This window comes from Gorilla gorilla, chromosome 8 (genome assembly GCF_029281585.2).
Source record: "Gorilla gorilla gorilla isolate KB3781 chromosome 8, NHGRI_mGorGor1-v2.1_pri, whole genome shotgun sequence".
Taxonomy (NCBI): Eukaryota; Metazoa; Chordata; class Mammalia; order Primates; family Hominidae; genus Gorilla; species Gorilla gorilla.
Genome location: NC_073232.2, coordinates 99,237,243 through 99,259,536, shown reverse-complemented (window position 1 = coordinate 99,259,536; position 22,294 = coordinate 99,237,243). Strand labels below are relative to the sequence as shown.

Sequence of the window (22,294 nt, the reverse complement as noted above, 5' to 3'; positions counted from 1 at the left end):
AAAAGTTGTTAAGCTTTCTTATCACAATAATTGTAGCTAGCATGTTTCTTTAGAAATGTAAATTTCATTCATACAACAAACAGACATACATTATTATGCACAGAATTACTGCACCAGGTTTTGTGGGGTACATGAAGACAGCTATATCACAATTTTTGCACTAGTGAAAGACAAACAAGAGTGGCGCAAGGCAGAATACAGTCAAATCTTGTTTTTTATATTTTTAAAATAACTTAAAAATTTTTTAATTTAACCAGGGAAAAGCATGAATGCAGTCCCCCACCACCACAATTATGCAGTTGAGTTTCCCACATTTGGGGAAATCGCAGGGGTCAGCACATCTGGAGTGCAATGAATAAGCCTCACCCTGGGAAAACCACCTTCGTGACCGTGGTCTCTCCCCTGCCAGGTAAAAGTATATAGTCATCACTTGTAAAAAAGGTACAAAATGGGGAGAGACTTCACAGAAGTCTGTGAGAGTTTCCAATCATTAAATAGAGACAAGTTATGATTCTTCTTTTAACTCTTTGGTTCAAAACTTGTGACCAGCTTTCCTTTATTTGTGCCTCTATGTGGAAAAGGAGTTACTAAGCATCTTGCTTTGGCCTTTAATTGCTTAAGTAAGGAAACCATGAGAGCATGGGGACCAATCATGTTACGTGGAGATTTTCACCTCGAGGTCATTGGTTTGAATGCAGACGATGCTGGCAGAAACTGAAGGTTACAGAAGGGCAGCAGTTAGCTCACAGAAATGGAACTATGTTCTTACACTAGAGTCTAGCAGGCTGCAGTGACAGATACTGTCATATTTGGTACTAAATCTTTCAGGCTGGAAGCAGAACGGAACTAAAAAAACTGTTCTAGTAATTACTTCCTCTCTCTGACTCAGCTAGGCCATTCTTTGTGGGTTACTCTCAAGGGAATGAAAGGTGGAACCAAATCGACAAGTGTATATGTATTTCATTATAAATGTTAAATAAGTGGTTCAAGACACAACACAGACTTGATTTTACATTTACCATACTGATGAGATAAACTACTGAAAAGACAAAAAAATATCACATATGCACACACTGGTAACAGAAAAAGTGCTGCTAAATAGTGTTTTGATGATTACATGCCTTCAGTTTCAATAATTTTTTTTTTTTTTTTTTTTGAGACATGGTCTCACGCTATTGCCCAGGCTGGAGTACAGTGATGTGATCAGAGCTCACTGCAGCCTCAACCTCCCAGGCTCAAGTGATCCTCCCACCTCAGCCTCTGGAGTAGCTGGGACCAAGGGTACATGCCACCATGCCCGGCTAATTTTTAAATTCTTTGTAGGGACAAGGTCTCCCTATACTGCTCAGGTTGGTCTTGAACTCCTGGGCTCAAGCAATCCTCCCGCCTCAGCCTCCCGAAGTGCTGGGAATATAGGCGTGAGCCACCATGCCTGGCCAATAACCTTCACTTTCTTATACTGAATATTTAGTAAAAGAATTTGCTACTGAATGAGTATAGAAAACATTTTTATTTGAGATAGAGTCTCACTCTGTCACCCAAGCTGGAGTGCACTGGTGCAATCTCAGCTCACTGCAACCTCCGCCTCCCAGGTTCAAGCGATTCTCCTGCCTCAGCCTCCCAAGTAGCTGGGATTACAGGCACCCCACACAACGCCTAGCTAATTTTTTTGTATTTTGTTGGTAGAGACAGGGTTTCACCATGTTGGCCAGGCTGGTCTCAAACTCCTGACCTCAAGTGATCCACTTGCATCAGTCTCCCAAAGTGCTGGGATTACAGGCATGAGCCACCGTGCACGGCCAGGAGAGAAAACACTTAAAAAAAAAAAAAAAAAAAGCTGGAAGTTTGTGTACATACATATATTACTCATCCCCGCGCCCCCCACACCACTCTCCTTTCAGAAATAAATTCCGTAATATAATGTCAAGGCTTCCGTTGGATCTGATTGCTACAAAGCGGAAAGACCTCCTTTATGTTAGAAACATCAACTGTAAAAGATGGAGTGGGGGAAGCAGGAGGTACAGGAAGGGTAGAAATCCACTGAGCAGGAAATGAGGAGACTGGGATTGTTTTGCCATGGGCCTACCCCGCTTTACCTAGCTGGATGGTCTTGGGCAAGCCATGTCACCTTTCCAGGCTTCATTTACTCTATAAGGCTATAGGACTAGAGAACAGGTGAGGGAACCTAACCAGCTTTAAAATCCTATTACATTAACAGAAGACACGTATCAATTCAGCTCTGGAAAACAAACAGTATATAATATATCACAGCAATTGATTTTTCAAAAATCTAGTGACACAGAAAAAGCAGTTTAGTGTGGCAGAAATATCACTTGAGATAACATCAAGAAGTGAAGGGTTCAAGTCGCAGTTACGGGCACAGATAAGTTACTCTCTGAACCTTAGCTATCTATAGAAAATGGGGATAATAATTCCTGCCTAATTCAAATCAACAGGTTATAGGTAGATCAGATGAATATTTACTAAAGTGCTTAACTACATGTAAAATAGTATACAAATGAAGAGGTTACTAATAACAAAGATCGTAACACTAAAAGATCACTGATACATGAAAAACTCAAAGTTATATGAAACTTCCTAGAATACTATTTGAATTCATGAGACAAAAAACTCAATTACAGTAGTTGTATCTGGAGCTTATATTATTGCCAAATATTCAACAGAATACTTAGTAGGGGTTTATTATGTGCAGGCAAGGTATTAAATGCTAGAAACGCAAAGATGTGGCATCAAAACCACATATGTGGCCTTGAGAAACTTGGTGGAAAGCAGAGGGGGAATAAGCACAAAAGCAAATAAATACAATGTGAAAAGTGACAAAATACAAAGGCCAGGCGCGGTGGCTCACGCCTGTAATCCCAGCACTTTGGGAGGCCAAAGTGGGCAGATCACCTGAGGTCAGGAGTTCAAGACCAGCCTGGTCAACATGGTGAAACCCCGTCTCTACTAAAAATATTAAAAAATTAGCTGGGCGTGGTGGCAGGCGCCTGTAATCCCAGTATTCGGGTGGCTGAGGCAGGACAATCACTTGACCTGGGAGGTGGAGGTTGCAGTGAACAGAGATCAAGCCATTGCACTTCAGCCTGGGCGACGAGCGAAAATCCATCTCAAAAAAAAAAAAAAAAAAGTGACAAAATACGGAGGCGTTTACATGTAAACAAAGGAAAGGGCTCATCCTAGGTGTCAAACTCAAACTGATCTTAGGTGTCAAAAGTAATGAAATCTAAGCTACATCTTAAAAACTTGCAAGATTTCACCAAGCGGATATTGAATACGAAGAAAAGTAACAGGAAAGAGCCTCTCTGTGCTCTCCGTAGGGGACAGCGACCACTCTGTTAATGGTTCCTGGATGTACCCCCTCTAGCCATGACCTGCTTAGACATCTCCTGACTGACTTGTCCTAAATGAACTCTTGATTTGCCTCAAACCTGGTCTTACCAAAGTCTTTTGGCTCAACCTCCAAAATGTATGTCAATTGTTTTCATTTTTCTCCAACTCCGCTGTTGTCACCAAGGCCCATCACATCATGCCTCTACTAAGGTAAGAAGTCTCCAACTGTTCGCTCTGCTTCTGCTCTTGGTTCCTGCAATCCATTTTCCACAGAGCAGCCAGAGACATTTTATAAACACAAATCTGTCACTCCTATATAAAACCAACCAACGGCTCCACAACGCACTCAGAATAAAATCCAACCTCCACTGTGTGCTCCCAGGGCCCAACAGGATCTGGGTCCTGCAGGCCTCACCATCATCACTTCACTTGGCACATGGCCTTCTGTCAGTTCTGAATATGTCAATCTCTCACCACCCACAAGTCCTGTGTATTTACAAAGAATAAACTACGAGCCCTGGGGTGGACTAGGGGTATAGGTTATATTTCAAAACAAACACCCACAAAATATTTAATAGCTTACATGTTTAAGTATAACATCTCAGGAAAAGATGAAAACATATACATACAAAGAGACAAACAGTTACAAGAGACACATGACTATACACAGGCACATTTACAGGTCCTTGTCATCAACGGCAATTTTAGGCATCAATGATTTTACTAGATTTTTATTCCTGGCTAAGTAATTTTTCATATTTTCCCAATAATTTATTGGCTTCCTTTTTCTACAGCAAATAAATGCCCTCTGCCGCAACCTTAAGATAGAATGCCTACAACAGAACTCAGATGGCAAACGGTTGGTAAGACCAATGGGCTACTGATGCACTATACATATGAGATAATCAGCAGTGGTAGCCTAATGAATTCTACAACAACAGTCTGCATCATTAATTAAACAGAAACCAGGAAGACATCAGCAGAAGGAAAGTCAAGTACAAGGAAGCAAGAACTAGGGAAAAGGTGGCATGTCTACAACTGTGCTGTCCCATATGGTAGCCAATAGCCACATGTGACTTAAAATGTAGATGAATTAAAATGAAGTAAAATTAAAAATTGGTTTCTCACCCACACTAGTCACAACTCAAGTGCTCAAAAGCCACATTTGGCTAGTAGCTATCACACAAGACAGCAGAGATATAGAAAACAGGTATTGGTTTTCTGGGCCCCAAGGTCTCTGTCACAACTATTCAATTCTGCTGACACAATGCAAAATCAGCCAGACAACATGTAAAAAAATGAACATGGGTGTGTTCCAATAAAATTGCTTATGGATAATAAAATTTGAGTTCCATATAATTTTCATGTGTCATTAAATATTCTCTTGATTTTTCTTCAATCACTTAAAAATGCAAAAACACCATTCTTCACTCATGAGCAGCACAAAATGCAGCAATGAGCTGGATTTAGTTTGTGGGCTATAGTTTGCAAATTACTGATATAGAAATTTCCATCACCAAACAAAGTTCTGTCATACTATGTTGGTCTAGGAGGAAAATCAAAGGGAGAAGAAAAGATTTTGTGGCAGGGCCAGAAAGCATAGAAATGGGCTTTTCACATCTGATAGGATATGTGAATGATTAGGCTTATTTTATGACACTTCTGGAAGGCCAATAAAAAATTATAGTTAGATGTATTTCAGTTGAACATAAAAACTGCATAAATCAGTTAACATTAATCAAACTTGGTTCTGAACCCATTATCAAAAATGGGTTGATACATTCCGACACATGCTGACACATGTCCGACACATACTGACATGCAGTGTCATCCATAATGTCACTGAATGGCAAAAAAAAAGCTTCTAGAAACATGAATATAGTTATTGCATTAAAAATCATATGCTTGGCCAGGCGCGGTGGCTCACGCCTGTAGTCCCAGCACTTTGGGAGGCCAAGGCGGGTGGACTGCCTGAGGTCAGGAGTTTGAGACCAGTCTGGCCAACATGGTGAAACTCTTGTCTCTACTAAAAATACAACAAATTAGCTGGGCATGGTGCTGTGAGCCTGTAATCCAGCTACTCAGGAGGCTGAGACAGAGGAATCACTTGAACCAGGGAGGTGGAGGTTGCAGTGAGACAAGATCACGCCAATGCACTCCAGCCTGGTCAACAGAGTGACACTCCATCTCAAAAAAAAAAAATCATGTGTTTGCCAGGCATGGTGGCTCATGCCTGTAATCCTAGCACTTACGGAGGTCCAGGAAGGTGGGATGCTTGAGCTCAGGAGTTCAAGACCAGCCTGGGAAACATGCTGAGACCTGGTCTCTACAAAAAAATTAAAAAATTAGCTGCGTGTGGTGGAGCACACCTGTAGTTCCGGTACTTGGGTGGCTGAGGTGGGAGGATCGCTTAAGAACCCAGCAGGCTGGCAGGGAATGGTGGTTCAGGCCTGTAACCCCAGCACCTTGGGAGGCTGAGGTGGGTGGATCACCTGAGCTCAGGAGTTCAAACCAGCCTGGCCAACATGGCGAAACCCTACTAAAAATACAAAAATTAGCCGAGTGTGGTGGTGTCTACCTGTAATACCAGCTACTCAGCAGACTGAGGCAGAAGAATCGCTTGAACCCAGGAGATGGAGGTTGCAGTGAGCTGAGATTGTGCCACTGCACTCCAGCCTGGGCCACAGAGCAAGACTCTTGTCTCAAACAGAAAAAAAAAAAAATCATATGCTCAGACAAAGTTTACACTGTTGAACTCCTTTTATTGCATTATGATCACAGTATGTGGCCTTTGAGGAATTTTGCTTTTTGTTTTTTCTGTTTTGAGATGGAGTCTCACTCTGTTGCCCAGGCTGGAGTACCATGGCACGATCTCCACTCGCTGCAACCTCTGCCTCCTGGGTTGAAGCAGTTATCCTGCCTCAGCCTCCCAAGTAGCTGGGATACAGGCGCCTGCCACCACGCCCGGCTAATTTTTGTATTTTTAGTAGAGACGGTGTTTCACCATGTTGGCCAGGCTGGTCTCTTTTTTTTTTTTTTGAGACGGAGTCTCGCTCTGTCGCCCAGGCTAGAGTGCAGTGGCGTGATCTCGGCTCACTACAAGCTCCGCCTCCCGGGTTCACACCATTCTCCTGCCTCAGCCTCCTGAGTAGCTGGGACTACAGGCGCCCACAACCACGCCCGGCTAATTTTTTGTATTTGTAGTAGAGACGGGGTTTCACCGTGTTAGCCAGGATGGTCTCTATCTCCTGACCTCATGATCTGCCCACCTTGGCCTCCCAAAGTGCTGGCAGGCTGGTCTTGAACTCCTGACCTCAAGTGATCTGCCTGCCTCAGCCTCCCAAAGTGCTGTGATTACAGGCATGAGCTAACGTGCCCAGCCAAGGTATCTTATACTTAACTGAAATATTATTTCAAAATTACCCATGATAATCCAAGGGTGACGTGGGTGAGGGAGAAGTGCATGGGGGTAGAGAGGAAACAGCCTTGGTCATGAGTTGATACTGTCAAAACTGAGTGACAAGTTCATGGAGTTTCATTATATTATTCTCTCTACTTAGATATATGCTTGAAATAAGTATTTTTCCTATAAGTAGTTTTTGATGGTTTTTTTGTTTGTTTTTTGAGATGGCGTTTTTGCTCTTGTTGCCCAGGCTGAAGTACAGTGGCGTGACAGCTCACGGCAACCTCCGCCTCCCAGGTTCAAGCGATTCTCCTGCCTCAGCCTCCCGAGTAGCTGGGATTAGAGGCATGTGCCACCACACCTGGCTAATTTTTTATATTTTTAATAGAGACGGGGTTTCTCCATGTTGGCCAGGCTGGTCTCGAACTCCCGACCTCAGGTGATCCGCCCGTCTCAGCCTCCCAATGTGCTGGGATTATAGACATGACATGAGCCACCGTGCTGGGTCTTTTTTTTCCCCCCCCCCAAAAGTAGTTTTTAAAATACTCAAATAAAACAATAATATATTCTCATAGCATCCAAAAAAAAAATTGAGCCCCACAAGTAAACCAAAAAGTCCTCTTTGGGCCCATCTAATCCCCCTCCCACTCCTTAAACATAACCACCATTATCTGTTTGGTGTATATGCTTCTTGTCCTTTTTCTATTCATTTGCATATATATGTTTGAAATGAAGTATTCTTCCAGATAACTTTTTATTTTATTTTTTTGAGACAGGGTCTCATTCTGTTGCCCAGGCTGGAGTTCAGTGGCCCAATCTCGGCTCACTGCAACCTCCACCTCCCTGGTTCAAGCAATCCTCCCACCTCAGCCTCCCGAGTAGCTGTGACTACAGGCACATGCCACCATGCCCGGCTAATTTTCGTATTTTTAGTAGAGACAGGGTTTCACCATGTTGGCCAGGCTGGTCTCGAACTCCTGAGCCACTGCACCCGGCCAGAAACCTTTTATAAAAGTAGAGAAAACTGTACAATGAACCCACACATACCCATACAGCCCAGCTTTTATAATGATGAATTCATGGCCCTTCTTGTTTCACTCCCTCCCCCTTTCACATAATTATGAAGCTAATACCAGATATGTCCATTTATCTGTAAATATTTCAATGTGTATCTCTAAAAGAACTTAAAAAAAAACACAATTATCACACCTAAAAAAATTAATAGTAATTCCTTATCCTTACCAATATCATCAAACATCAAGGCAATGTTCAAATTTCCAATTATATTATAAATGTTATAAATCGCTTTCTAATTTCCAATTGTATCATAAATATTACAAATTACTTTAGTAGTTTCCTTGAATCAGGATCCAAATAAGGTTCACACAACACAGCTGGTTGTCTCCAAGTCTCTTAATCTACCAGTTTCTTCTTCCTCTTCCTGTCCTTGAGATTTACTTGAAGACATTGGGTAACTTGTCCGGTATTTACTAGTATAGTATTTACCACAGTCTGGAATTTCTGATCACATCCTCCTGGCATCATTTAACATGTCCTCTTGTTCTCTATGGATTTTGTAAATGGTAATTAGCTCGAGAGCTGTGCTGTCCAATATGGTAGCCACAAGTCACATGTGTCTATTGAGCGCTGAAATGCAGCTGCTCTGTATGTTGTGGGCAGGAGGGAACCAAATGCCTGCTTATCTCTGTTTTTAAGGTCTAGATTCACTAATTCAATCGGCATAGTATAAAATAATGTATCTAATCCTATCATTTCTCTTTTTTATGACTTGGAATACATCTATGAGATGCTTTCCCTCACCTACTAATTGGATACAGGTGGCACAGTTCATGTTAGAAAGGCAAGATTAATGTTTGATTTCTCCCTCTATTTACCAGTTTTCAAAATTAATGACTTCATTAGCATCTTTTAACAGTAACCAACTAGTTTTGTTTTCTTTTTTTGAGACAGAGTCTTGCTCTGCTGCCCAGACTAGAGTGCAGTGGCGTGATCATTGGTTCACTGCAGCCTCAAGCTCCTGGGCTCAAGTGATTCTCCCGCCCACCTCAGCCAGGAATACAGGCACACATCACCACACTCAGCTAATTAAAAATTTTTTTTTGTAGAGACCAGCTCTATGTTGCCCAGGCTGGTCTCAAACTATTTTTTTTTAAAGGGACTCTCAGTTTAGCCGTGGATGTTCTCAAACTCTTGAGGCTCAAGTGATCCTCCTGCCTTGGCCTCCCAAGTGTTGGCATGTGCAGGTGTAAGTCACAGCCCCCAGCCCTAACTAGTTTTTTTCTTAAGTGTTATTACAAACACGTGGATTTAAACATATTTGATTTGTTTGAATCCACTACAATTAGTATTCAATTCAAACTGGTCACTGAATCCTTTGAACTTTTCCTTGCTTTCTGGCCAAGATACCAAGATCACCTTGCTCTTTCCCTGCCAAACTTGAACTCAGTGATTTCTCCAAGGAGTTCTAGATCCTTAGTGAAAAAAGATAATCAGATACTACAACTGGGTTGTTACAGGTGCTTGTTGCTACTGGGTTGGTCAGTGTAAAAAATATATGGCTAAGAAAGCAGCTTTGCAACTTGCTTTTTTCACTTTAACTGTATTCATCCATTAAACCAAAATGTACTGAGTAACTACATAGTGGTAGCCACTGTTTTAAGCCCTGGGTGACTAGAAGAGTAAACAAAACACAGTCCCATATCTATTAAAGCTTACAGTCTCGGACGGAGAAAGACAATAAAGACGAATAAATACTGACATTTGGTACTATTTTAATATTTATTCATAGGTAAGTGCTACAATACCAAATAAAGCAGGTCATTTTCTAGCATGGGAAAGGAGCAGAGTGCCTCAGAGCGGAGGTCATTAAACCAAAGGCCAGGAGAACGGGCAAAGCAGAGGCCAGTGGCTAGGTCAGAAATTCTCAGAACACACATCTAGACAAGATATTTAACTGTGTTTAATGGAATGAAACCAAAGAGACCAGAGCAAACAGAATGTAGGACTACTACAAATTTACAGGAACTGTACTGCCAAAGATATCCCAGGCTGACTCAGTGAGGCTGTGAGTTTTCAATCCATAGGACAATTTCCAGTAATCAGACCTCCATACTAACAGAAAGCAGGCCGCTAAAGCTGTTCAGTCTCCACAAAGATCATCCTCCACTAATTCCAGCTCAGATGTGACCACGAAGACAGAAACACTAGCCAAGGAACACCAGAGACAAGGCAAATCCTCCCAGAAAATAAAACTGGAGGCTGACAAACAGGTTAAGCATCATTAATCTACATGCTATGGAGCAGTGAATACTGAGGTTGTTTCCAATTTTTCTTCCTCTGAATGGAAGTTTTATATAGTACTTATCCCACTTCATCTTTATCACTGGATACTGGGTATACTGTGCACTGATAATTGCTTTTAGCCACACACTGCTGGACCATGAAGAGGCACCTGGACCCGAAGGAGAGGGCTTCCCACCAGCCAGAAGTCCTGGATTAGTAGCTGCGTGTACTAAATGGATGCAACTCTGGGGTATAGAACCCTTTGAAAAGGGACTGAAAATTTCATAGCAACACGAGCATTTTAGCATATGCATGATGTCAGGTCGACAAATGTGGTACCCAGCAACAGATACTCTTATTCTTCTCCTCCTTCGCTTGCTGGCAACAGGCATGTGCACATGTACACACACATTAAGGGTCTGCCCCTCCTCCACGTGATTCAGGGAAGCGCAGCCCTCTACTCTCAGCAGAGATAATCGTTGGTCTAATCCAACAATTTTAGTTCCATTCCCCTTGCCAGTGATTTAACACAAGAGCATATAATGAATTTTGGCCACTAAGATTAGAAGGAAGTCTGTTGGGGAGAGGAAGTGAGTGAATGGGGAAAGATTTATCAATTAAAAAGAGACACAAACAGATTTCCCTCTTCTTTAACTGAGCATTGTCAACTCAAGCTTACCTCATCTGCATGTGATGTCTAGTCTCTCAGCAGCCACACTGTGACACTGTGGCTAACCTGACATATAGAGATGGCACAGTTGAAAAGACAAAGAACTTGGGTCTTGATGAGCCACATAACCAACTACAGTCCCCTTATATACAGACTTCCTGTGTGTTACTACATTCTCTTTATTGTTCAAACTTTTAAAAAAAAAAATAAAAATCACCTAGCCCAAAATGTCATGTTTAAGCTCTTTTAATTTTTTTTTAATTATTTGTAGAGGAAAACATTCTAATTGATGGAAAAAATTAAATCTCTCCCAGATCCTTTTAATTGTCCAATTGATACCTATTTTCCCCCTTTTCCCAGCTAACCAAACTCTGATTTTGTTCAGGGGAACAACACGCCCAGCCCTAGGCAATGGATATAGATTAAGCCAATTGTGACAATCCTGTTTCTCTGTTTTCCAGTAGCTGGTGCTATTAGGAATGATTAAGACTTAAGACAAAATCTGTGACACTTTTGCTTTCCTGGTATCAGGTCTAGTTGAGGCCAGTGCTGACCCTTTCCCCGTTTTACCTGCCTCAAATGCAGATAATAGTAACCACTTGGGAACCACAAGGGAAATGTCAAGAAAATTACAGACATGTCAGCCTTGACACTACTCAATAACTGAATGTACAGCAAACATCTACCACCTATGTTAAAAATAAATCTCTATTGAAGTCATTATTAGTTACTTAAAACTAAAATCCATTTCTGAAATTTGTGACAAAATCCAAAAAAGGGACTACATATCTATCCAACATTAATATATCCTGTTGTAAAATTTGTGACCAAGTCTTAAAAAATAAGAACTAAGTATCTATCAGCTGTTAATATCAGATGACTCATTTTTCTATTCAAACCTAAGTAACTTTATCTCAATGTAAAGCACTTAAATCTATACCCCAACAGTTGATGGTCAAAACATTCTTGTTTATATCTAGGATAAGCATTATTATTTCTATTTTACATCAAGGAAACCAAGGTACAGATAAGTTTATTTTCCTGAGACATAATTCAAAACAAGATAAAGCCAGAGCTAAAGTCAGAAGTTATTTCCATTAATACCATTCTACAATCCTTCCTAATGATCTCTCAGAAATAACTTTTCTACATTGGTTTTAGCTTTAAGAGCAAACATTTGTATGTTATTTGAAGCAACTATCAAAATAATTTTTTTTGAAAGGAAATGTAACAAATTTCACTCTTTATCAGAGAAATGTAATTCTTAATAAGATCTTTTGCTTTTACATAGTAACTAATTACAAACTTATTCCATCTAATAAAAGTTTATTATAGAACAATGTGAACTGGGGCGAGGACTGAGAATTTTGTATCATATTGCCTATGTGTGATCTAAACAGATTTTTAAAAAATTTATGCCAAAATGGAGATTACCTGGAAGTGAGGTAGCAAATATAATATTACTATGAATTTAACTCATCTTCAAAACTATAGCAGCTTTGGTTGATGCTGATCAACAAGGCATGTAAGGGATATTGAAGTAAAGGTATTGTACTAAATAATTTGGTGTTTCACAAGTAAAAGTGGCTTTTGCTGAAGGCTCTGTATTCTTAGCATGGTAATACTAAGGATATTGTTGTAATACTAAGGATACTGTTATAATACTAAGGCAAAATAAAAAGAAGCTATAGATTTCATTCTATGTTTGTGCTTTAAGATGAAAATATCAGCCGGGCACAGTGGCTCACGCCTGTCCAGCACTTTGGGAGTCCGAAGCGGGTGGATCACGAGGTCAGGAGATCGAGACCATCCTGGCTAACATGGTGAAACCCCGTCTCTACTAAAAATACAAAAAATTAGCTGGGCGTGATTGGGCGTGATGGTGGGCGCCTGTAGTCCCAGCTACTCGGGAGGCTGAGGCAAGAGAATGGCGTGAACCCGGGAGGCGGAGCTTGCAGTGAGCCGAGATGGCACCACTGTACTCCAGCCTCGGTGACAGAGCGAGACTCTGTCTCAAAAAAAAAAAAAAAAAAAGATGGAAATATCAAAAGCTTTATGGTGTTAATCACGTTTCTTCTTAACAGCAGATATTAATCCAGATCACTGTGAACAAAACATTAGGAAAAAGCAACCTGTGAAGTAAAAAACTTGAGAACGAAGACATCCAGTAAGTTTTATCTAAAATCCTCTTGCAAAACAGTACTATCTTTTCAGCTTAAAATATTATCCTACTTAAACCATACAGGAAAAAGCTTATGTGCAAATACAGGCCATCTGGTCCTAAGAGTCATCACAATAACTTCCTGTTTGGGAGTTCTAAGCTGTGAACACATAGTAGCAAAATTACTTTATTGGTCATAAACAAACTGTCAGTGCTCTATGAAGAAATTTTAGTATTCAGCACAGACAAGTGCCAGTTATCTTTCTAAAGTCTTTCCCCAACAATAAAATGAAATTTTTTGGTTGGGGCAGGGACAGAGTCTTGCTCTGTCGCCCAGGCTAGAGTGCATTGGTGCGATCTCAGCTCACTGCAGCTTCCACCTCCCAGGGTTCAAGTGATTCTCCTGCCTCAGCCTCCCCAGTAGCTGGGATTACAGGCCCCCGTCATCACACCTGGCTAATTTTTGTATTTTTTGGTAAAGATGAGGTTTTGCCATGTTGCCCAGGCTGGTCTTGAACTCCTGACCTCATGATCCGCCCACCTCGGCCTCCCAAAGTGCTGGGATTACAGGTGTGAGCCACTGTGCCTGGCCAATAAAATGATTTTTCAATTATTATTTACACTTGCTCCTTATTGTATTTTAAAGGAGAGAGGAATTTTGAAGCTCAGCCTGGACTACCTATTACCCTGTCTTTCAGCTACTAACTGAGGTGGCTTTACATACTTTATCTCATTTAATCCTCACAAGACCTAATGCTGTGTATCATCACGCCTATGTTGTGAAGGAGAAGACAGACTCAGAGAGACTGAGATTTCAAAAATACTTGAAAATGTTTCCATCACAGCCAAGTTAAAAAATTATTTGGCACGTGTTTCATCTTTGCTTCTTTCCTAAAAGCTGCCCTAGTAGGCTGGGCCTAACTATTCAAACAGGGATGAGTTGAAAGAACAGAAGCAAGAAATAATGCTTTTTATATACACACATACATTACTAAAATGAACACTGATTTACCTTGAACACGAGAAATGATGAACAAATAGGCTCCCAATAATCTGATGTAAATGTATAGCTGAGTCATTGTTCAATTGTAATGTTTCCTGTGTACTGTCACCTTTAATAATTGGTCTTGCTACTTCACCAATTTAAATGACTATCATTCAGTGAGATTTTCTTGTAAAAGATCGCAAGCACTTGACAATGACTTCAACTCCCACTGCTTTCTTACGACTCCTGAAAGACAAAAATATTTAAAAGGTAAGGAATACAACTGAATTTTGGAAATTTTTCAAAAACTAAAAGGGAAACAAATGCCCAAACACACCTTTAAACAATGAAATACATTTTAAAAGATTAAAGGTATCCTTGCTTTTTTTTTTTTAGGCACTATAATTTCAAACTTCAAATAATTTAGTTAATAGGCTGCAACCTCTCCTGACCTCAGATTAGCCATATGTACAACAAGGGAAATATATTAAACAATCTCAATAGTCCTTTCTGGCCGTTCTAATTATTTTATTAATAACATGAAAATTCCCAACTATATTAAGACTTAAACAGGAAAAGTTAAATTTAAAACATAAGGGTAACCATCAACATTCTTGCAAATTCTAGTAGATATAATGAAAACACACTAAGTCTTTCTAATAAATAATTTATTCTATAGATAGAAGAGGAAGCCGACCTAGAAAATTACACATATTAATTCATTTTATTTTATTTTATTTGAGACAGAATTTTGCTCGTCGCCCAGGCTGGAGTGCAATGGCACCATCTCGACTCACTGCAACCTCCACCTCCCGGGTTCAAGTGATTCTCCTGCCTCAGCCTTCTGAGTAGCTGGGATTACAGGTGTGCACCACCACACTCGGCTAATTTTTGTGTTTTTAGTAGAGACGGGGTTTCACCATCTTGGCCAGGCTAGTCTCAAACTCCTGACCTCAGGTGATCTGCCAGCCTCAGCCTCCCAAAGTGCTAGGATTACAGGTGTGAGTCACCATGCCAGGCAAAAATTACACATATTTAATTAAAGAGGGTGCTTCATCATTAAAGGAAAAAAAGAAAAAGGAGCCAGGTGCAGTGGCTCACACCTGTAATCCCAGCACTTTGGGAGGCCAAGGTGGGCAGATCACCTGAAGTGAAGTCAGGAGTTCAAGACCAGCCTGGCCAGCATGATGAAACCCCATCTCTACTAAAAACACAAAAATTAGCTAGGCATGGTGGCGGGTGCCTGTAATCCCAGCTACTCAGGAGGCTGAGGCAGGAGAATCACTTGAACCCAGGAGGCAGAGGTTGCAGTGAGCCAAGACTGCGGATTGTGCCACTGCACTCCAGCCTACACGACAGAGCGAGACTCCATGTCAAAAAAAAAAAAAAAAAAAAAAAGAAGGCTGGGTGCAGCGACTCACGCCTGTAATCCCAGCACTTTGAGAGGCTGAGGCGGGCAGATCATAAGGTCAGGAGATCAAGACCATCCTGGCTAACATAGTGAAACCCCGTCTCTACTAAAAATACAAAAAAAATTAGCCAGGTGTGGTGGCAGGCGCCTGTAGTCCCAACTACTCAGGAGGCTGAGGCAGGAGAATGGCTTGAACCCAGTAAGCAGAGCTTGCAGTAAGCTGAGACTGCGCCACTGCACTCCAGCCTGGGCGACAGAGTGAGACACCATCTCATAAAAAAAGAGGAGAGGAGGGGAGGGGAGGGGAGGGAAAAAAGCAGTATCTTAAAGAAATTATTTCCTAAAATATTGCAAATTTGACTTTATTAAGATAAAACTGAACTTCTAATATGGATGATACGAAACATAATCTCTCCAATTAAGGTTTGGTGATTATTAATATAGACAGTGAACTTTTAAAGGCCTCAAAGTAAAATTGTTAAATAAAAACGGGGGAAAAGGCTAATTAGTATCAAGATATATATCATTCTACTTTACCCCCATCCCATTGTTTCACGTGGTTTGATTTTATTGACTTTCAGCTTGAACTATTCCTGAATGACAAAGATCTTGCTTATTTATGACACAATGACCCTGGTGTGATTTCTACATTAATAACCTGAGCTTTCTATTTTATAATATCTAAGTAAGAATTTTCACTTTAATTAGCTTTCCAAAGTTATTTACAGTACTGAGGCAAAGAAGGTTTACAGTGAGGTATCATTTACACGTGTATGTTATATGTGGCTTAGTTCTAAAAATCCCTGCAATCTCTTATTTCTGTAATATAAAATTGTTTCCCATTACATAATGCTGAGAGAAAAAGATGTAAAGTCTAAAATAACTATAGAATAATGTTTGCCACATGATTTAACAGCATTTCTTTGAAAACTTCTTGAAATAATTCAACTGTCATTCTAAGGATATATGTTCCAGGTTTCCAATTCAAGAGAAGTTTCCAGTGTATTTCCAATCCTAATCTCTCTTCCTCATTTCAATTTTCCCACTAAATATTTCTACTGGAATCACACTCCACCTGTCTAAATCAAACCCACACCTTTCTTGCTTGCTCCTCCACTGGCTACCACTCTCCAGTGGATACCATGCCAGAAACCCTGGCTTTGGTCCTGCCTCCCTTGCTAGGTCTCCACCCCTCCCCAAATTTTCACTTATTAATTTACTCACTTATTCACCAACAACATCTTTTTTTTTTTTTTAATTTAATACGGGTGGGGGCGGTGGGTCTCGCTATGTTGCCTGGGATGGTCTCAAACTCCTGGCCTCAAGCAATCCTGTGGCCTTGGCCTCCTCCCAGAGTGCTGAGATTACAGGTGTGAACCACTGCAACTGGCCTGCATCTGGAGTACATATTACCGACCCAGTGTTAGGTACCAGAAATACAAATATGAGTATGGTTGTTCCTGCTGCAAGGAACTCACAGTCTTGGGCAGGAGACTGACCGCTATGCCTTGTTACACCTTTCATTGTCACTGTTTCCTCATTGGTTTATTTAAAGCTAATATGTGGCCTTGTCTCATTAGAGCCACAACCAAGGCATCCTGCAGAGCTGGCTGGCCGCAAGACTCTAAGTGCTTTCCCTTTCAGAGGAAAGGACTGTGTGTGAGTTCCTTCCGCAAAAACATCCATGACCCTGCTACCCTGGCATAAGTTCAAATTCTGGATCTGCCTTTAACTTAACCTCTCTGAATTAGTTTCCTCATCTTTAAAACTGGAATGAGGCCAACTGTGATGGTGACCGCCTGTAATCTCAGCTGTAATCCTGGGCTCAAACAGGATCACTTGAGCCCAGAAATTCCAGGCTACAATGCACTGTGATCACAACAGTTAAGAGCCACTGCACTCCAGCCTTGGCAACACAGCAAGACCCCATCTTAACAAACAAACAAATCTGGAATGATATTTATTAACTGACAGTTATTTTGAGAACCAAATGAGATAACAGCAAACACATATTTAAAATAATTTTTAAAATAAAAAATTAAATAAATTTAAATATTTTTAAACTTAAGGAACTGATATAAAATAATAGCTAACACATATTAACCTCTATGTGCCAGTACTGTCATAAATGCTTTGCATATATTAAGTTATCAAACCATCAACCAACTTATTTAAAGGTTAAATTATTATTTTAATTTTACAGATGAAGAAACAGGCAAGTAGACTTTAAGGAACTTATCAAAGATCACACAACAGGTTAAGTGGCAGAGTCATAATTAAAATCAAGGAGGTCTGATTCCAGATTCTACATGTTAACAACTATCCTATACTTCCCTGCCTGATTTTATATATATTATATAATGTAAATACATATTTTAAACTATTTAGGAGAGCCTGGTACATAGTAAGTGCTAAATAGAAGTTTTCTTCTCTCATCCATGTTTACAACATACTTGCCAACCTGGCAAAGGAAGTCACTAACAGGTGCTATCCATAACAATTCAATCTGCAAGAAATTTTTATAGACAAAAAAAGCTGTGATAACTTGTATGGAGAACAGCCATCAAATCTTCCCTGACTATGAGCTCAATATGTATTGGTATTGATGACAACTCCTAAGACATGCATGCAGTCTGAGAATGAAGGGAAACGCTGCTGTAATCAAACAGGACAACCATCTTACTGTATTCCACCTGGCCAGGCCTCCTAAGCACTTGAGAGAAGAATGACAGGAATGCAAAGGACATAGCAACCACTCCACTTGAGATACAACCAAAAGAACCCAGGGTCTTTGCTCACAGAGTACATAAGGAATAAAGTTTGAGTGCATCTTTGTCATAGACATGACCAACATGATAGAAAGGGAGACTGGACTAAATTTCTTTTTTTTTTTTGGAGGCAGAGTCTCATTCTGTTGCCCAGGCTGAAGTGCAGTGGTACAATCTCAGCTCACTGCCTCCTGGGCTCCAGGCAATCCTCCCACCTCAGCCTCCTGAGTAGCTGGGACCACAAGCACGTGTCACCAAGCCTGGCTAATTTTGTATTTTCTGTTGAGATGGAGTTTGCCATGTTGCCCAGACTGATCTCGAACTCCTGGACTCAAGCAATCCACCCGCCTAAACCTCCCAAAGTGTTGGGATTACAGGCGTGAGCCACCACCGCCTGGCCCTAGACTAAATAATCTATGTTATCCCTTCCATTGCTGGAGTCCTATGGAAACAGTGTTCTTGCCGTTGAATTATTAATCTATTCCCTAAATGTTTATTAAGTGTCTGTGCTATGCATGATTCTGTATTAGATACCAAGAATACACTGTTCAGAGCCAAACAGGCCCAGCCTTCATGAAGTTCAGAGTCCTTAAACAAAACAATTAAGATACTCAAGACACCAAACAAGAAAACACAAATGATACACAATCATAACTCATGATAAGTGCAAAGGAAGAAAAGTGCCAGGTCCTGAAGGAATAGGGGCAGTGACCCCCCTCTAATCTAGATGAAGCGGAAAGGGAAGCAATGCTGAGAAGTGACCTTTAAGTTGAGATCTGAAAAATAGTCAGTCAGGCAAAGAAAGACAGGAAGTTCTAAGCACAGGGAACACCGTGGGCAAAGATCTTGAGGGAGAGAAAAGCAAAGAGAGAACAATGTCTGAAATGTCGAGAATAAGAGATAGTGTGGTGGGAGATGAGGGTGAAGAGGCAGAGAAGACAAAGACCAGATCAGGCAAGGGCATATGAAGGACTTGGGATTTAAGCCTAAGTGGGCATCATCTGACTTCTATGTAATGGACTGGAGGGGATAACGGCAAAAGCAAACAGATGAGTAAGCAGAATATTGTGGAAATTTAGGAGAATGACAATGGTGGTTAAGATTAGGGCAGAATCCGTGTGCAGATGGGTGAATTAAAAAAAAAAAGAATAGGGTGGCAGTGGTATAGTGGATGGACTCATGCTATACTTCAAAAATAATTTTTGGCTGGGTACGTGGCTCACACCTGTAATCTCAGCACTTTGGAAGGCTGAGGCGGGAGAATCACTTGAGGTCTGGAGTTAACACCAGCCTGGGAAACACTGCAAGACCTCATCTGTACAAAAAACTTAAAAAAATTAGCTGGGCATGGTGGTGCATACCTGTAGTCCCAGACACTAGGGAGGCTGAGGTGGGAGGATCTCTTCAGCCCAGGAGTTCAAGGCTGCAGTGAACTTTGATTATGCCACTGCACTCCAGACTGGGCAACAGAGCGAGACCTTGTCTCAAAACAAAACAAAACAAAACTCAGTGGTACTTAGCAATGGATTAAATGTAGGGTAAGGGAAAGTGAGGCGTCAAAGAAGATTCCCACATCTGTGGCATGAACAGTTACTGAAATGGGAATGAGTGATTTTGACAGGAGTGAAGAGATCAAAGGTTCAAATTTAGAGATCTGAGATTACCCAAAGGGAATGTCTAACGGGCATTTGGTTCTGAAACTTAAAGGACACATTTGGGGCTGAACATACAAATCGGTTATGCTAAAAGAACGGTAATATTCAGCTATGACTCTGGAGATGGCCTTCCAAGAGCGTGAAAAGAGGGGAGGGCCCCAGAGCACCATTCATCTAAAAACTGCATTAATAAAGGCGTTAACACCACATACACTGATGTGGTATTCACTGATAAAATAATAAATATAAATAATTTTTAAAAATCAGCTCCAGTATTTATTTGCTGTGTGATTTTGGGGAATTACTTAAGCTATCCAGGTCTCGGTTTCCTTCACCACAAAATGGGGATATTACTAACTCAAAAGAGTTAGTAATATTACATCTCAGTAAACATTTCAACAAACAGATGTAATTATTAATAACTGAGCACTTCTCCTTTGTCTCATATTAACTGTTTCTCTAATCACATAGCAAAATATTAACCTTATTTTTCAACAATTTTTTTTTTTTTTTTGAGACAGAGTTTCACTCTTGTTGCCCAGGCTGCAGTGCAATGGCGCCATCTCGGCTCACCGCAACCTCCGCCTCCAGGGTTCAAGCGATTCTCCCACCTCAGCATCCCGAGTAGCTGAGATTACAGGCATGCGCCATCATGCCCAGCTAATTTTTGTATTATTAGTAGAGACGGAGTTTCTCCATGTTGGTCAGGCTGGTCTCGAACTCCCAACCTCAGGTGATCCTCCCGCCTCTGCCTCCCAAAGTGCTGAGATTACAGGTTTGAGACACCACGTCCAGCCTTTTTTTTTTTTTTTTTTTTTTTGAGACAGAGTCTTGCTCTGTAGCCCAGGCTGGACTGCAGTGGTGCAACCTCTGCTCACTGCAACCTTCACCTCCTGGGTTCAAGCGATTCTCCTGCTTCAGCCTCGGAGTAGCTGGGACTACAGGTACGCACCACCACGTCCAGCTAATTTTTCTATTTTCAGTATAGACAGGGTTTCACCATGTTGGCCAGGCTGGTCTTGAACTCCTGGACCTCAGGCGATCTGTCCACCTCCGCCTCTCAAAGTGCTGAGATTACAGGTGTGAGCCACCGTGCCTGGCTACAGTCATTCTTAAAATTATGTAATTGTAACATCTAACGATAAAATATATTTTTTAAATTCCTAAATAATTCATCGGAATTTTTACATTAAATTAAAAATATCTAATCTTGCAAAGTGAAGAATATAAGGAGATGCAGATATCTGACATGCTGCATAATCAACATTTTTTAATCATGCTGGCATTTAAAAGCTATTGAATAGTTAGACGAAATGGGCATCTAAATAAATTTACTTCCCCTTGCTATATACACAGACTGGTACTGTTTCTTTTCAGGAAAATAACATTAATGCAGAATTACTCAAATATAAATAATTTCTTTTTTAAGTAAAAGATTTTAAAACTCCTCAAACAGCAAGACAACTGAACAACAGTTCAATTGGAACTTAAAAAAAAAAAAAAACAGGAAAAGGCTGAAGTCAGTTGAAAAAACAGACTACAGACTAAAGTCATTCCTTCCTCTTCCCGTTAAGCCCCCCACCGTTGATTTTCACTTTCTAGTAGAGAAGTTTGGGAATTTCCAACAAGCTGGCTAGCAGCCAATTCCATAAAATAGCAAGGAGAAAACTCCCCTTTCCAGGGGTCCCTCCCCCCCTAGGCAGCTCCAGGCGCCGGGTCTGACAAGCTTTCTGAGAAGGAATAGACTCACTGCAGACTTCCTGGCTCCAAGGCCATTGTTCGCATGGCTGCTCTGCTCCTTATCCAGGGCCTGGATTAGCATAAGAATATCATCTTTTCCCTTAACAAGCAACTCATCCATTCCTTCCCGATCTCTACACTCCTCCCCATCAATCCTTAGAGGAATACACACTTGTACAACTGGAGCAACACCACTCGCAGTTATTTACATCAGTGTAGAAAACAATATCCCACAAATCTAAACATAAACCCTGAAGAAAATAACTTGCTGAAAGAGTTGTCTGAGTGTATCTGAGGTAATACACAGAAATCTTACCGAAATGCCTGCCTTGGTGTCCACGCTGTCAGATCTTGCTATGGGTAAGACATTCATAACAGGGTCTTTTAGAAAGTTTTACAATAATGCCCGTGGGCCAGGAGCAAAGAGAGCCAACCATGCAACTAAGTGAAGACCTAAAACAGGGATGGGGAAGTTCCACTGTATAAAACTTCCACTGTCATGTCTCCACCACTTTGAAGTTACCAACTTCATCGCCACCCCTGAAATTACTTTCCAACTCTACCTTTCCCCCATGCTCAATTATTAATTAACAATCAAAACAAGCCCACATTTAACCTTTGTATTTCTGCTCAACTGTCCCTGCCCCACTCAAAACCTTCACTTTCCTTCTATGCCAAGATAGTTTCCCCAGCACAAGTATAAACTCTTCCAGGACCACAGAATCAAGACAATCTAGTATAGCATTATATATAGTTGATGCTGTGTGTTTTATACCCTTCACCAGGACCTCAATATTAGATGCAGAAGAAATGCTTCCAGGTTTCTGAAACATTTTTCAAATAGATA

General features: G+C 40.9%; 1 protein-coding gene and 1 non-coding gene across 6 annotated transcripts in view; both read right to left on the bottom strand.

Moving 5' to 3' along the window:
- Nucleotides 1-22,294, bottom strand: part of BMPR1A (bone morphogenetic protein receptor type 1A) — a 169,105-nt gene that overhangs the window by 35,245 nt on the left and 111,566 nt on the right. For 4 of the 5 annotated variants that reach the window (XM_019034832.4, XM_063709757.1, XM_063709759.1 and 1 more), the window contains one exon: nucleotides 13,901-14,119. The exons of the other annotated variant lie outside the window; for it this stretch is intronic. In XM_019034832.4, coding sequence (XP_018890377.1) covers nucleotides 13,901-13,967 — 67 coding nt within the window. In that variant the 5' untranslated portion in view covers nucleotides 13,968-14,119. The remainder of the gene's footprint in view (nucleotides 1-13,900; nucleotides 14,120-22,294) is intronic. 5 annotated transcript variants of the gene reach the window in all.
- Nucleotides 255-419, bottom strand: LOC115936153 (U1 spliceosomal RNA). The gene has a single exon (XR_004071728.2). It is a non-coding gene; the product is annotated as a U1 spliceosomal RNA (small nuclear RNA).